At 49.5% G+C, this 17,190-nt stretch overlaps 1 protein-coding gene across 1 annotated transcript in view; it reads right to left on the bottom strand.

Annotated features, from left to right (window-relative positions):
* Window positions 1–15,512, bottom strand: part of LOC131258536 (B-cell lymphoma/leukemia 11A) — a 28,268-nt gene extending 12,756 nt beyond the window's left edge. Inside the window, exons 1-4 of the mRNA XM_058259871.1 lie at window positions 15,461–15,512; window positions 5,223–5,372; window positions 4,751–4,987; window positions 3,219–3,512 (exon numbers count right to left, since the gene is read on the bottom strand). Coding sequence (XP_058115854.1) covers window positions 3,219–3,512; window positions 4,751–4,987; window positions 5,223–5,372; window positions 15,461–15,509 — 730 coding nt within the window. The 5' untranslated portion in view covers window positions 15,510–15,512. The remainder of the gene's footprint in view (window positions 1–3,218; window positions 3,513–4,750; window positions 4,988–5,222; window positions 5,373–15,460) is intronic.
* Between the last annotated feature and the right edge of the window lie 1,678 nt (window positions 15,513–17,190).

The raw sequence follows: 17,190 nt of genomic DNA, 5'->3' as shown, positions 1-17,190 counted from the left end.
CCCATCAACATCCTTGCGTGCCTCAAACGTGCGTCCAGAAAAGTCGATGGAAAGTGAAAAATAATGCAAACAGTTTGGTAACTTGCCAGCGGATATGGAGTCGGATGTACCACAAAACCGCAGGGCAAAACAAACCAGAAAAAGCAAAACGACTTCGGACTGCGAGACCAAACAAAAAAAACTCCCCATAGTCTGCAAAAGAAGCTGCGAAATCGACCGAGCATGGCGAGCATATTTCTCTGCCCGCTTCCATATGCTGAAGAAGCGGAAAGACGAAACCGAGCGAAAACAGTTAAACCCTTTCGCCCGTGTCCTGCCATCATCAGAGGAGGTGGGGGGCAGGTAGGTGGGGGTCGCGTCGGGTGGCGTCCAGGAAACAATGCACCACAAGAAGCCGCTGCAAGAGACAGAATCCCTGCCGGCTTTCCCCCGTAGAGTGGAGGAAAGGGTCCAGTTACCGCACAGTCGAAGGGAGAAAAAGGAGAAAAAAAAAAAACAATGTCACTGCAAGGGAGGTCAAGCTACTACAGGCTAGACACACACCACAAGAGCTTGTTCCGAATGCAATAAAATATAACCATAAAACGAGGCGAGCAAACATTCAAACCCCATCAAACGCTACTCATCCGGGTAGGATTGACCGAAGGAGTCGCCTTTGGGGAGGATGGATTTTTATTTTTTCATTTTCCACCCAAATTGGGGGACGAAAGAAAAGCAGAATTGTGTGTGAAAAGAGTGTTATTCCATAAAAAAAACCCTTCTCTTCCAACTCAACTCGACGGTGGGTGGAAAATGATGGAAATGGAGGTTGGCATATTCAAAACAAATTCCAAACGAATCGCCTCGTTCCAGTTCATCATAAAAAAAACCCTTGCTCTTTGCCCCGCAGGAGTGTGCGTCGTTGGAGAACGATAAACGACACCCCGCACCCCAACACCACTCAGCGGTCAACTTCCGGACTCGGCTTCTGGAACGTTTTAGGCCACTGCCAATCGTTGCTTTCCGGTGCTTGGTCATCAAGTAAGTCACCTTAGTCACTCACTTCACACGCGTATCGTCAAGCATGTGACCGGTAAAAACGGCCATCCCTCCTCCGCTGGAAACCCCCTCTCACCACAAGGAATCATTTTTCTCTCGGATGCCCTTGTTTCGAATCCACTTACTTGCGAACGGGATGAAAGTGTCAGTTTGAAGCCGTAAGTCTCATAGAGCCACCCAAACCCATTTGTCATCCACCGGGTGACGGAACACCGGAACTTACTGTCCTTCCGGTGGCTTCCAGTGACAGGGCTGTCCGAGACTTTGCGTCATTATGACGCACCCTAGCCCACATCCATCGCTGCTCATTTGCATTCCCTAATGGTTTGAGCCTTTCCACGTACAAACACACACTCTTGTGAGCCATCTTTCCATAGTCCACTCAGGTATGGGACGACCTGCCAGGATTGCAGTCAATGTAAATAAAAGGAAAAGAGAACACCCAACACAAGACGAGAAAAACATACACCTCCCACACACTAAGAGGGAGAAGAAAAAAGGGCTACGACCCTGGAACAGGGAAAATAGGATTACTTCCTGTGGCCTTTGGAGGGAAATCGATGGTGCACCACCGACGCCACACGACGATAGGATATGACCGAAAAGTCACGAAAAACCGAAAACAGAAAAACACACACACACACACATTCCCCGGAAGCCGGACGTGGGACGTGAGTGTGGCGACGTGGATGCGACCTCAGAGGCCAAGTAGCTGGCCATGGGTGTCGTGTCCGGCATTAATCTACCCATAGGCACGAAACAAAGAATCCCGCATGCACAAAGGTGGACGGCCACTTGATGTGTTTCGATCGGAATGGGAGGCGAACGGAAAAGCAGGGATCCTATTGACAGCACCACGTCCTCCGAGCGGTCGAGGGTGGTCGGTGTGGCGCGCCCTTTTCCGATGTAAGTGGACACGATCCGAACGAACAGAAGAATCGTGACACTTTCAATAGCCAGCCAAGAACCGAGAACCGACGTCGAGACGTCATCGACGAGGGGATGGAAAACGGAAAAGGCTCTTCGGAGCTGTTTGTCCGGTGTGTTACGGGACACAATGAAGTTAGGCCGGCGGCAAACAATCCCCAAACCTACCACCAAGGTGTTCTCTTCCCTTCTGCCATCCCGCAGGCCACCGGAGGAAAAGAAAAGAATTCGAGACCATGTTTGCTCGAGTTTGGTAGTGTCCTTGAAAAGGCCGGAAAGCGTAACGTTTAAAGGCATTAAACGTAACGCACGGCTTTACTTTCCACGTTGATCAAACACATCCCGGCGTTCTTGGAGCGTGTTTTTATTTCTTCCATTCTGCAAAATAAAGCACGGTTTAAGGCTTTCCCTCAACGGGCTTCACAATAGGGACGCATTTAACTACTCTCTGCTCGCTGACCAGAACGCATTAACGCCACTTTACTTCGCCAAAGCTGGCAAAAAGGATTTGCATGTGGACACCCGTCTGCGTTTGTTGAACCGGAATCAGTTCTCCCTGGCCACGTATGAGTGGCATGTGCTTGACGATGTTTTCCACCCCTTTTTCTTCGCCGTCTCGCCAAAGATGATGACCATCTGCAGTCAACGATGCGATGTCGCCCGCTTCTGGGCCGGAAAGTAAATTGCATCCGGTCTGACCCTTCGGTTTGTCATACAAGCGAGGCACAGAAAAAGAATGCAAAGTGCATATGCAAAATGTGCCCATGCAGGACAGTTCGCAGCCAACGGTAAAGAAGGAATTGGCTAGCATTAATCGCCTAGACGGGAAGGTTAGTACACGAGAGCCCGTGCATCCTCCTCGCTCACGCATTCCAACTGTACCCTTCCCGGAAGCGATGAATAATTAATCAACCGTAATTGATATGACCGGACACAACCCTTGCACGCTCACAGAGTCTTGGCAGCGTGAACAAAAAAAAACACCCCTCTGAATGTTGTCCAGGTCGCTAGTGGACAGAGAACCCCCTCCGGTGGATTATGAAAATCATCCCACATGTCATCATGAGTGTCCTCGTCAATAAGCTTCCCTCGAGCATGTTGGCTCGTTTATTTCTTTTCGTGTGTCGCTCCTGCGAGGGAGCCCTTGCTGACCATCGGTCGAAACAAGGACATACAGGTGAGCCGCAAGGGCACTTGAAGCGATGCCCAATCAAGATTTTGCTTTGAAACGATGATGTTAAAGGCGTACTTACCACTGTTGACCGTGTGCGGTTCGGGACCGTCGGAGACCGTGCTGGGTGTGCGGCTCTTGCGCAGCGCCATGTCGTCCGCCCGGTCCAGCGAACCGTTCCGCCGGGGCGATTGTGCGGTCGTCTGTTGCTTCCGGCTGACGTAGTCGAGGTCCTCGGGCCGCGGATCGACCTCCATGCGCTCCTGTTTGATTTCGATCGCTCGGACGGACGGTTTCTGGTCGTGCTCGTCGTCCAGGCTGCAACCGAGCGGGCTGGCTCCTCGCGACGCGCAGTGGGTGGAAGCGTTTTCTGGTTCTGCAAAAAAAAAGGGAGCGCACCAACATATATGAACGGTCGTAGTGTTTGAAGTGAGTGCGATTTCTTAGAATATTGCAAGAGATAAAAGAAACTTTGCTCTACTTAAATAATGCACAAAACATCTAACAAAGCACAATTCTTCTGGGACGGATTAAAACAACCCACAAAACTAAAAATAACACAAAACAAATAAAAGGATTATAGGTAGAATCCAATAGGCTAAAACACGGTACGAAGCTAGATGGAAAGGTCACGATTTTCTTGTTTTTTGATGTTCAGATTTTTTCTCTCTATTTTCTTCCAAGACATCCACTAACATCGACACCTTACACTACATGATCCAATGATTTATTCATAGTTTTTCTCCCATTTCCCACAAAATCAAAACCAACGGTTGGGCAGGGCGGAGCGCCACAGGGCACAGGGAATTGGAGAAAGGATACCATCAAAAAACAAACAATGGGAAAGAGAGATTTCGGAAGGAAGAAATCGGAGAGTCAGTTACGGTTTTTCTGTTCACTAGAATAAAGAAGAAAGTAAAAACACACCAAGAAGAGCGTTAGTTAACTCGGTTAGCACAAATTGGATAAAGAACAGCGGTTCCGATCGCGTTGTGGCCAAGCGAAAGGGAATTAAGTCCTGGAACGTATGGTTCTGCTTGGGTCTTCCTGGGTGCGGTACGGAAGAGGAGTAGCTCGGACGAAATGTGCGGGGTGGACCTACACACAACCCGGGCTCGTGTTTTGTGGGAAATAAGGGCGCGCTAAAATGAGATACTTGGTTTAGATTTGTTTGCAGTTCTGTGTGTACTTATGGATGTGTTTTAGTTTTCTGATCATTTGTTTCATAACGGAGTAAATAATTTAAATCGGGGAAAATAAATTTGAACTCGGAGTAAGCTGAACGAGATTAAACAATAAATGCAGAAGAAAGCAACAAAATAACAATACTAAAGAGATAAAAATAATAACGAACATTTAACCGCCATACCGCATAAACATACCGCCAAGCAAAACAGTGGTAATTATTGAAATTTAAATAGTGAACTTGACATTAAAAATTTACCGAAATTCGGATGATTTATTTTGTGATTTTTTAAAGTAAGATTTTTTTAACCCAATCAGGCGGATAAGCTTGACAAGGACACTATGTTAACTTCTCTACGTTGCCGAATGGAGCGAGCTAAGGCCAAAGCTAACCACGGATACAAGGATACACTAGCGAAGAATACTCACCGTCGCCAAGCCGCTTCGGTGTGCTGGAGGCACCATCGCGCAACAGCTCCGCCGGGCTGGTCGGGGGCGGCGTATGGACCCGATCGAAGGTGGAGGTACTGTTCGCCTGCTTCGAGGACACGCTTCGGCTGGACACGTTCGGCATCGAGGCCCGTCGGGTCGCGAGGCCGCCGCTAGTGTTGGCCAACATCAGCCGCCGGCCATCGTCCGAGTCGCGATCGGCGCCACCGGACGAGCCTATACATCCACACACACGCGCACACACAAACACACCCCAAAAGGTCCCGGACCCGTACACCAAGTACACCGGAGGTCGCAAGAGGCACAAAGTGTCCCCGAGACAAACACCAACGTGTCGAGAGATCGACCGAGAAAAGAACGGGAAAAACAGGACTCAAATTAGCAACGGGCGAGTGTTGGGGTTTGGGAGGCGAATTGGCCTCCGCCAGGACTCCACCAGGCGCGAACTTACCTTGCGTGAAACACTGGCCATAGTTTTCCTTATTACACTGGAGCACTTTGTGCTGGATGAACCGCACGATGTCGGACAGGGCGAACGTTTTCTGACAGGACCCGCATGTAAGGATATCCTGCGTGCCGTCCGATTCTCCCGTTTCGGAATCTGCAAATGGTGGCGAATGGAAACGAAGGGGGGCGCAGCAGCAGCGAGCAGGGGTTCGGGTGATTGAGTGGGAATGTGTGTGTTGGTGTTTGATGTGAGAGAGAGGGAGAAAGGAGCAAAATAAGAAGGAAAAAACGGGGGTAAAGGATTCGGATGGATTGCAGAGATGTGAAGAGGGCGTTGGGTTCGCGGAAAAGGAAGGGGAGGAAAATAGGCGAAGAATTAAAAATTATTATCTCATCACAGCTAATTTAATGAATTTAATTAGATTTCTTTGGTTCGGTGAGCGGTCGACGGTGGCGACGGAGTTCCCGGAGTTCTAAGACGGTGGAGGGATGACTTTTTCGGGCCCCCGCATTCGCAACTGGCAAGTTTGCGCGTATGCTCCCATTGTCCGGAAGGCCAAGACGTGAAAGAGTTCTAACCCGGAGCCAGGAGCCCGCGTATCGGGATGTCCTGTATCATGTCTCCACCTCCCACAGATCGCACGATTCCATTCCGGAAGTCCATTCCGGAACGCATTCCGAACGCGCGGGGCAAAAGACGGTACGCCAGCCACTGTGTTGTTCTTTACGATTTTAATTAAAGCAACTCAAAACTCTCAACCCACGAGAATGGGTAAGCGGGGCCCGTGGAGCGAGATAGTGGACTACCAAATCTGACCAGTTAGCCCTTCCGGAAGGAAGGAACACGGACCACACAAATGGCCCCGAAGAGGCTCGGGGACGTTCGTTTTATTTTTATGAGCTACAAGAATAATAGCTACCCTCATTCCCAAGAACCACGCCGACCAGTTCCTTGTGGAAGGACGGGGGAGGAATTTCCAGCTTGGCACTTTTATAAAGTTACCGCTTGGGATGTACGAATTCCTACATTCGGGAAAGTCCCGGGAGGTCTTTTCACCCGTGCGCTCCAACTTTCACTTCCCTTGTGACGGGAAAAACAAAGGACATACCGAAGCATAACGGTTTTAGTGAGTGATAAAAGTGCCACCTTCTTTCTTTCCCCACGCCTCTGGCTTCCCACCGGCCTGTCCCCACCGAGTATCTTATTTATATCGAGTGGAGTTATAAATTGCGCTATTTTCATTTTTCCGGAATTAATCTAATAAATTTCTCGCCATCGGTCGGGAGGCCACCGGGTGGAAAAAGGGTGCCATTTTCCTTCGATACTTGACGCGCCCGTCGATGCAGGCGTAAGGTCGGTCGGACAAATCCGTTCGATTTTATATCTCTTCCCTTTTCCCAGCCGAAGGGGAAGAGAAAATGGTCACAAATTTCACCCTCCTCTCGCGGCGGCCCGAGAACCACTTGGGCGCAGTTCGGAAGAGATGTGTAATTAATGTGCACCTCCCACCACCCTCGGTCAGACCCGGCACGACCTGGAACCGATGTTCTTGCGACGGTCTGGCATCTTCGCTGGATCGAGCTTCACTGAATCGAGCAGACGACCGAAGATCGTACCGTAAAAGTGCAAGCGCATTGGGATCCGGAAAACCCCAACTTCGAGGGTGGAAATAAAATTGAAATAAAAATCACAGACCGTTCGCGCGAAGCGGAGGAACTCGGGCAGACGCATTTGGGCAGTCATTAAACGCCTCTGGCTCTTAGATTCCGTACCACCCATAAAGTGTCATCTACAACCCAATTCTACGCAAGGCAAGAGGCGAGTTCTCACACTATGGTGTTGGATCAATCCCTGCGAGAAGTGTGCTCGCTGATATTTATGCTCGCCGACCCGAAATTGACCCACTTGAGCAGAAAGGGATTCCGAAACGGTGTGGCTTCTCGGCGACAACATTAAACACACTGACTATTTCATCCTCAATGGCGACTGTGGCGCAGAAATAAAACAATTAATATGATAATTTTCACCCGAATCTGCCGAAGCGGTCTGTCGATGACTCAAGCGCTTTCCTATTTCGCTGAAGCGCGAGAAATCTCGTGCATGTTAATTGTCGCCAAAATGCGAAATGGCCAATCGATAAATTATGATCGGTCGTATCGATATGCGGCAGTCCCAATAACACTGGCCTCGTAAATGTGTTTTGCTTACGACGTGAGATTTGGTGCAGGATAATAGTTTATGCGTCCTCTGCGGCGAATCGGTTTCTCGAGAAAGCGAATCTGAAGACATATGTGAAGGACACTTTTATTTAATGGTTTAATGGGGATCATTAAAAGAAGGAGTAGTTAAGCTGACGAAGCTGAATATATTTGCAATCGTTAGTAAGACGTAAAACATAAAATACCTTTTTATTTTGCAAGAAACACCCGTAAAAATATAGATGTAATGCTAACATTCTGCAATTAATTGTAGAACTCTTTATGAAAGTGACTCAAGCAGCGGATTCTTTTGTGAAACACCGCAACCGATTGTTTTCCTTTCTCGTTCTTATCTTCAACGTCAACTTTGTGTCAAGCGAACACCGAAGGCCTCGTCCCACAGCGCCAACAACAATCGATAATTTGATAAATGAACAGCATGTCCACACGAGCGGTCATATGAATGTGCTTCCATCCCTTTCCCAAACCCACACCGGAAAAAAACGTCCTAAAACAACTGTTATCGTTCGCCTCTTGCGAAGAGATGCGGACTCGAATGCGGGGTTCGGTGGCCGGTGGCAGCTTCGATCCGACGACCGGGAACAATGGGCTCTTTCTGGTGCGCAAAAACAAAGCATTATGACAACTTGCATCACCCTCTCCGCCCCACCCTCGGCGATGTGCCGGAAATGACTAATGATCAAACGTGTTGGCCAAATGGTCGAGCTGGCCCCGCGGACATAACCACTCGTCGGCGTTTTAGTCGCCCTGGGGGGAAATCGACCGAGCCAGCGAACGAGATAAGCTAAACGGCAAACAAGAAACACAAGGACGAAAAAACACACACACGTACACAAACGATGTATGTCGTTCGAACCCAATTCGATTGATTTGCGCAACACTAATCGGGAGCAAATTGATGTGCAAACTTGTGGTGTTTGTGGCGAACGAAGGGGATGACAACAACGAGGGGCTTTCACTGAACGGGGGTGGGAGTGCGAAAATAATGCTCCAGGGCACTCCACTCCCCGCACCATGGTGTCATTAAATTAATAAAATCACACCGCACAGAGCACATTAAAACCGGTCGTGAAGCCGGACATTAAATCCTCGGCCTCTTCGCTTCGATTGGATGGATTGAATGCTGAGCCCACCATCAACTTCCGAACCATCGGGATTAACACCACCCTCCCGACCGCCCCAACAACATCCCAGGATAACACTTGTTTCCTTTCCGTCGATTCGACTGCCCTAAATCCCCCACCGAGCGATGACGGTTCCCGAACGGTCGTAAATCAGGCTTATTTAATTACCCTTATTGAGAGTGGTCAATGGACACGATGTCGCCGGGAGGACCACGGGATGTTCGCACCACGGGAAGGCAGGCGAAAACTTGCGTGAAGGGACGTAAATAATCCCACCACTTGGCACGTTCGTCTCAGCACGCCCCGAACTTTTCCCTCGCCTTTTGGTCAGTTCTAAGGACGAGTTCTAGTGAGGGATGAAGGGGGAGGAAAACAGTATTGGGAAGTGGTTGGAAAACCATATCGGCTTGACCGATATCCCGCACCGAATGTCGACATCGTAAACCCTATCGTCGAATGGAAAGGAATGAGACACCTGTGGAGAAAGAGTGAGATGGCTGGTTGCAGCAAGAGACAGATAGAGAGTGACCAGCAGAAGAGTGGCGAGTGTGCGTGTGTGTGCGCGCTCGAGCGTGTAGAGTGGAAAAATGGGCGTCCACTTCGGTGGCTCTCTCTCGCCGCTTTACGCTTCGCTGGACTTTCGGACACACACGCATGCCGAAGCAAAAGGCTTTGGGCAATGGGAATGTTTTTATTTCTTGTTCCGTTTCTTTTGACATGACGATGACCAATGGACAGGGCGGACGGCCGTTGAGTTCGAACCGAAAGGGGTGCGTGATGCGTGCCTACACTCCACGTTGGTGCATGTCCGGAAGATAGGTTGCCACATACACACACACACGCGTTGCAGAAATTGACCAATGGAGACTGCGTTGCGTTGCGAAGGGAAGAGAAAGCAAACAAACGAACGAACGACGAACGGAGGAGGAGAAAAGCCTACGAATTTCAAAGGGAGCATCGAGTCCTCCAAAGGAAATTGTTGCAACCGAGGGCATCTGCTGCAGTTTCTAAACAGATTGATTTAGACCACAGCGAAAAAGGATTAAACCGTTTTATTAATGCACAACGGGAAATTTCGTTGACAGCGACCGTAAACGTCAAAAGTGACATTTGATTTGAAATGCGTATGAAACGCATTGATTCGAGCCCTTCATTATTGCTTCTGAAACTCCATGTTTCATTGTCGAGTCCCCGGTTTTGCCGGTTCCAATGTTCCACAGCACAACAACGGAAGTGACAACCGAAGATTAGAGGTTTTACGTTTCAATTCGATTTAATGTCCTTCCGTTGCGAAGCCAAACCGTCCCCTCGGATCGAATCACGGTCAGCCGCCTGTCTTTCCGTGTTCCGATTTGTCGAGCGGACGAGCGGCCGAAATGGAGTCGAAGGTCGGGCAAATCGGTCAATCATTGTCAACCACCATCATCACCGTCATCAACATCATCATCATCTGCAGCGATCAGTTTTGTTTCCACACCAATCCGCCCCCGCAAACCGTCCCGTCCTCTCCACGGTTATCGGACCCTTATTCGACCGTTTGGTCCTACGGGTCCTTCTTCTCTCCGCGTTTCTCTTCATGCTCGCGGGTTCCCCTCACTTGAGAAGTGCAACTGCAGCCGTGTATGCATGCGACAGCCGAGGTGCAGCTGCAGCCATGGAATGGAAATTCGTCCAGTTCGTCCCGGAGCGCTGGAGGCCGCCGACTCGAGGGTACTTTTTGGGCGGCTACTTGGCGTTTGATCCGCGAACGAGACTTCACGGCTCTTGAGGTACACGTAGAGTGCATGCACGCACTCGACAATGGAGCTATGCCAAGCCAAGGCCGGTGGTTCTTAGAGCGCTGGTGTTAGCGTCTTGGAGCCATAAAGCGGAAAGGTTTAATCAATACGAATCAGGCTGGCGAATATTGATTGTAGAAACGATGCAAATCGAAAGCGGGGCAGGAAAATACGGCGGCATTCCTGTTTGAAGCTTGTTTTAATTCGAAACTCTATGGAAGTTACGATAAGGTTATTGAGAAAACGACATATTTCAAGAAGCATAAACCCATATGAGAACTTTTAGAAGGCCATCCACCAAAATCTTCACATATTGTATGTTCCATGAAATTTGTTCCCCACTTTTGAAACACGCACCAAACAACTACAAACGCAAAACATCATTCTCTTTGGTCCATCTTCCCCGATTTGCTACCATCTTGGGACAAAAAAACGCACACGGTTTAATAAAGTTTTCACCCTTTTCCACAAGGGGTCAACGAGCAACAAACTAGTTGTCCTTCAAGCTCAAGATCTTGTCGTGCTTCGTTGACACAGCATCCGAATTGTCCCATTTGCGTAAACTATAATGCGCATAAGAATCCTTTGAACAGACGGACCACAACAAAAACAGGAAAAAGAAAACAAATAAAAGGTCTAAATCTTCAGCGGACTTGAAATGGAAAATAACAGAATGTAAGTAAATATATTTTTCCGCGCTCCATCCTGCTCGTGAAGCAATCATCACTACGGACTTTAATTAGAATCTCTTGAAATCCTATTCTACGAGATGGATGATGATGTATGATGAGTTAATTTATTTCGCTCCCTACATAGAAGTCAACCTTATCAGATGTTTGTGCTCTCAAAAGATGGCAAGACGATACGTGAAGCCATGTCCACGCAGCGGGAGCCAATAAAATTCCGATCGAACATATTCGCAACGAAGCAAAGCTCTTGGCAACATTTGGCAAACATATTCTCCACCAAAGCAGGAATCTTTCTTGGCCCCAAAAAATCTAACCAAACAGCCATAAGGAACCCGCGCTACCAGTTCGGAGTACCAGCAATCCCAGATGGTTGTTTTTCTTGCGAAGTAAAGCAATTTTTCCGCTAAATTAGCTGATAGGAATCGCAATCCGCGGAATTGCACCTTCAGCAAATCCCCGAAACGGCAAGACGTCCGACTGGACGCATTTATTCGGCAGGTCGCCAGGCAATCTCGACCTCGGAGAACCAATCGACGTTAATAACGTGTCGTTTCGGCGTGGGTTGTTTTTCCCCAGCGGGGTCGCCATAGTTTGATCACTATTTGATTGACTTTCGATGCATAAATTATTATCCGCTCATTGATACTGTCGCGGAACGGTCGTGTAGAAAAACGGCGCTATCGATGTTGGATGGGTGATTCGAGCGTCGAACCATACACCCTCGTCGATATCGACAAGCCTAGAGAGGAAAAGAGTGATGTTGTGGTCGATGGAAGAATATTTTTATTTATTTATTCATACCGATTTTGATTGAAACCGATGCTCACCCTGGAAGGGTCGGGGTTGCGTGTGCTCAGCGGACCGTCGAAATTTGCGCCGGAAACGGAAACCACCGTTCAACGAGGACAAACGAGGAGAGGACGCGAGAGGAAACAAACAACCGAGAGGAAAGGAAGTCCTGCACGAGGACAAGGCGACAAGGGCGAACCCAATGAATCGACGCGAGACGGACAAATTCGATTAGGAAGTTGTAAATGATATTTGGGCCAGTAGCAGCATCCCACCACCACCACCATCACCACCACCACCACCCTTGGCGAGCAACACCACAATAGGTCGGTGAAACAAAACCCGAGAAAAACAAGGACGCGAGCACCGCAAGATGCCGCTGGCGATTTCCGATGATTATAGGCTGTTTTGGGTACGAAAAAAAAATTTGGGACAAAGCGTACGGAACTGTCCCCGGAAAATATGTCCAATTTGGGTGTGCGTTTTTTTTGTTTTGTTTAGCCATGTTCCACTTCCAATTCGTTCCTTCCTTCCTCCGCTCAGGAGGCACAAATGTCGAATTATTGATTTGATGTCACGAGAGGCGGTCAACCAGCCAGGATGCTCGAGGCGTTTGGTAGGAAACATGGTGCACCGAGGGATTGTGCGGAACGGGAAAACAATCGCCCCGCGGCAACCCGGGTGGAAAAAGCCAGTTCCGCACGTGGAAAATGCTCGAAGGAGGTTGATTGTTTGATTCGCGAACCTCGCAGCCACGATAAGTGAATTAACGTTCAACGCAGAAAAAGCAGAACAAAAACAGGAACCAAGCAAAGATCTTCTTCGAATATTGTGACTGAGTGGGATGGTTGAAGAACGCAGCTTCGTTACGACGCAATCGGATCGGCCGTTGACGAGAAATGAGCAGACGTAAACTGTTCCCCGTTAGTCTAAACAAAAATCCCACGACTCGAGGCAACTCGATGAGTAAGCTCCTAGTGTGGGGAACAGAAAAAAGGGAAAAAAACAACTGGCTAATTAAATAAAACAACCCGTTCCAGCAACATCCCGATAGCCACCTCGTTCCGGTGTCAATAGAGACCAGTACCAGGGAAGCACGAAAACCCCAAGCTCGTCAGTGGTCGTAAATTTGAATAATCATAGTGCAAATATTGGCCGCTCCACATGTACTTAAGACAACCGCTGCATACAATGGACCGAACGGAGCGGGCGGTATGATGCCCCAAAAAGGGTGGATGAAACATTTACAGAACCGAAACATGAGAAAAGAGGAAGAAGAAAAGGTTAACCTCAAACGAACGCGACCATTCAAGATAGAGAAAGCAAGGGGGTCCAACAAAACCCATCGATGATAGTGGAGTTTGGGGCAAGCATGGGGCCGCAGGAGTATCGAAGAGGGGGGTTGAAGAAAATGATGTCGTACATATTTGCATTTACGTGTGGGTGTACGGGTACGCCACTAGCCCTTCCACCTCGGAGTACCATTCCCGACCCTTTCAACGACCTGCAACAACGATGAAAAAAAACCCCACAACGGTGTGACGGTTGAAGCGACCGTTGAAGGGAAGGTGCAGGGCCCGCACCAGCGCCAGAAACGAAGGCAACACCCTGACAACCTTCTGGTCATTGGAGCAATAATCGGTTGAGGCCACACACAGGCCTGCAGGACCCATATATCGCGTTATCAGTGCGTGGCATCCGCGACACATCCGCCTGAACACGCTGAGGCGGGGCCGGGCCTTGGGGGAGAGGTGAGAGGGTGGTCATAGTCGGTCACCTTTTTTTAACCGAACGCCCTCGCACGATCGCGGCACCGCGAGGAATACTCTTATCGCAAAAGTTAAACATTTGCACCGGCGCAGACGGATGGAAAAGAAAAGTTGCGGAGGGTAGGGCGGGGTGGGAGGAAGGGCGCCGGGACTGGACTAGACCACGCCGACACCTTCGTGGCCACCCGCCTGGAACACACACACACACTGGTTAGGGGTAGTTCGAGAATATAATTTCCTTTCTTTATTTAGGTTTTCTTTTTTCTCTCCATTGAAAGTTTGGTCAGGTCCGTTGTGCGCGGTTCTCGTCCACCGGCGGACGCTCTTATCAGTGCGGCGTTGTTTGCGGTGTGCGGAGGTGGACCAAACCACCTCCATCCACCGCACGCTCACTCCCTGCCACCCTGGGCAATTTCCCAAGCCAAGCGCGAGACTTCCGGGGCAAAACGGTGAAGAACAAGAACGAAACGCAGCTACGGCACATCAACCGGGGCACCCTCCCGGGCTCAAGGTGGTTTTGTTGTGGCCTAAAAAAGCCTGAAACAAGCCGGCACATTGTTGCTCATCATCTGTTTGCACACCACACACCCCCACCAGGCGTTCCCGGTTTTCGGACCGAATCGCTCCGTGTCGTGTTTCAGCATCGAAAGGAAAATGAAAACCGGATCGCTAATACACGGTGGAGTGTGTGTATTTTTTTTAATGTTGTTTTTTCCAGTTTATAACTTCATTTCCATCGGTCGGCAACGGAACCTGCTGGTCTAACTGGAACCATACCGGTGAAGTGGGGAGCGTGTGTGTGTGTGAGAGTGTGTAGGTGTATATTTACAGTTCGTTGGCTCGAACCAAACCCCAATAAGAAAGATAAGAATTTAAAACGGCAGAAAAATAGAGACTTCAGAGGAAGTAGCGTGTGGGTGACACACGCTGCCCAATTGATGGACAAAATGCCAAAAGCCACGGCTTGGAACACTCACCCACGCACGCGAAACAGTCGTAGTCGTTTGTATTAATTCAAACCACCAACGTTGACAACCGTTAAAGTATTTTGTGGGGTGGGCATGGGGCGGTGGCGTTATCGAAAGGGGGCGGGAGAGCAAACAAAGTGACAGGGAAGGCACAAGGCTCGTGCATGCAGCTGCAATTTTCCTCCCCCCCCCCCCCCCACACCTTCCTGGGTGGATCTCGCTTTTCGCGGATCGATAACCCGATAACCGGGGTCCACGAGCGATATGGTGGTGGAGGGCTTATCTGCGTGGGAGTACACTCGTCAACGGTTTTTCTCCCCCTCCCTTACTCTCTCTTTCAGCTGAAAATGATTCGAAACGGAGCTGGGTGTGTGCGTGTGTTTAAAGTAATGTCTTTCAATTTTCAAATCCAGAAAATTCAGTTGACTTCCTCTTTGAGATACAGTTTGCATAAAATGGTTTCCAAACCCTTTCGACCGTTGCAAACATTAAACAAACTCCATTCACATCAAGTTCAACGAACTATGTTCAGCGGTTGGCAACGAACTCTGGTACAATCCCGGTTTCCCGGCATTGATGGGCGTGTGCGGGCACCTGGCGGGCGCAGGGCACAATCTTCCCAAAAGAGGTGCTTTACTCGGGGGTTGCAAATTAGAGGTTTCTCAGGACGTGCTCGAAATATGACCCCGAACGCCCAGGTTCCGTATGCCCCGAGGACCCTACGTTCCGGCACGGCCCAAATAAAGCTGTTAAAGCCTCTTGCCCTGTTCACGTCCTATCGAGGACGAATTAAAGTCACCGAGGAAGTCGGCATCGTCGTCGTCGTCGTCGTCGTCGTCACCGAAGAAAGAAATCCGCTCAGGGAAAATAAAAACAAAAACACATTTTTCTTTTACGAAACTCACGATCACGGTTGTGCGAGTAGAAGCCGGCATCTTCGCTGGTGGACAGCATCTTGTGGCGGGTGTTTTTTGTGTGTTCCCGAAGAAATGTTTGCGTGCTCCCCGTTTTGGACCACGACCCTAACTATCACTGCACTCAAATGTCACGGTGAAAACGATGCCACAAAACATTCACTTCCGTTTATCCTTTTCGTAAAAGGATTGATAATCTTTCGTATAACTTATTGGTTAGGTTCACTGTTGATAGCGGTAAATCATAATTTTAGTTGAAACCGCTTTCTTCGCACAACATATTAACGCACACGTGCTTTTCCAAAACCTTCCATCGAGCGGAGGATGAAAGGACAAATCACAAAACCGCGAACTAAGGCAAACACAAGCCAAAAAAGAAACGACCAAGGAAAACCGGTGTAATTAGCATCAGACACAAAAGATTCGTTTTGTTTTCTTCAGGCATGGAAAAGAAACCAATAACCAACGCACGACGTAAACAAAAATCTCAACGCACACGGGCATTTCACTGTCACCGGGAAAAACTTTTGGCGCGTGTCATTATGCCTGCTTCGTTTCCTTTTGCAGTTGTTTCGGTATTCGGGGAGCTGCTGTTTTAGGTTTGTTTCATTGGCATTTGCTTGGACATCACTTGCCGACACACACGCGCGCCCTGCAAACAACCGATTGGCGGGGGACTGGCGAATCGCGAATGTTTTCGGTCCACGCCGGACAAGGAACTACATACACTGCACTGGCGGAATCGCTCCCGCTGGGTTTTCCGTTTCCGTGTCCGTTCGCGCTGACGACGTTCCGGTGTGTGGTCGAGTTTTCTCGCCGACGTCGCGTTTGTCCTGCCCGTTGGAGTCTAGGCGGCACTCTAGCCACACCAATACCACCGCTGCACCTCTTCAGCGAGAGCGTGTGAGAGGGAGAGAGGGAGCGAGTGAGTGAAAGAGAGGGCGCGTGGTTCACGGGGCGAAAGGACAACGTCTTGGACGTTGGCTCTGCTGTTGCTGGTGCTGGTGCTGATGTTGTTTCGTCGATCAGCAGAATTGCACTGACGGTCGTTACGAGCACGAGCACACGGGGAGAGAGACTCTGTCCACCGCCACACCGCGTGCGCGCACACCCCGCACGCACTCACGTCCCTCACGTAAAACCCAACCAAAGGGACACACATCGGCTCAGGGGTCACGTACGGCGTCGAGCGTAAAAACGGGACGGTACGGGAGAGAAAGAGACACACCGCTTGTGCGACAGTGTGTGCACTGCCACCACTCCCGGTCGTCCTTCACCCTGGTCGGGGCAGAAAACACACAGGCTCTTCAAATAAAAAAAGGACCAACGGGCAGACGAACGAACGGACACCCTCTAGGATGGTGTTGGTGAGTGTACTCCGAACCCTCGGGGAGGGTTTTTTTTTCATTCGGAGTTCGTGTTCGGATACGGGAGAGAATTGTGAGACGAAATGATGGAAAAAAATCTCACCCCACCCCACAAACACACACACAGAGCGACACGGAATCGCTCACCCGGTCGAGGAGGTTTTCCTACCCTCTCAGACGACGGAAATCTGAGTAGGACGGCAAGAAACATAAAGGATATATCCTTTGCGTGACCCACGGTGGACGGTATGTCCGCACGAAGGACTCTCACCGTCCGAAGAATGAAAAGCTGAGTGAGGGAGAAGCACAAGAAAGGGGAGAAAAACGGCGTGAGGGTAGAATGCTCTCGCGCTA

The sequence above is a fragment of the Anopheles coustani genome, chromosome 3, assembly GCF_943734705.1.
Source record: "Anopheles coustani chromosome 3, idAnoCousDA_361_x.2, whole genome shotgun sequence".
Lineage (NCBI taxonomy): Eukaryota > Metazoa > Arthropoda > Insecta > Diptera > Culicidae > Anopheles > Anopheles coustani.
This window is presented reverse-complemented; position numbering and strand designations above follow the sequence as displayed.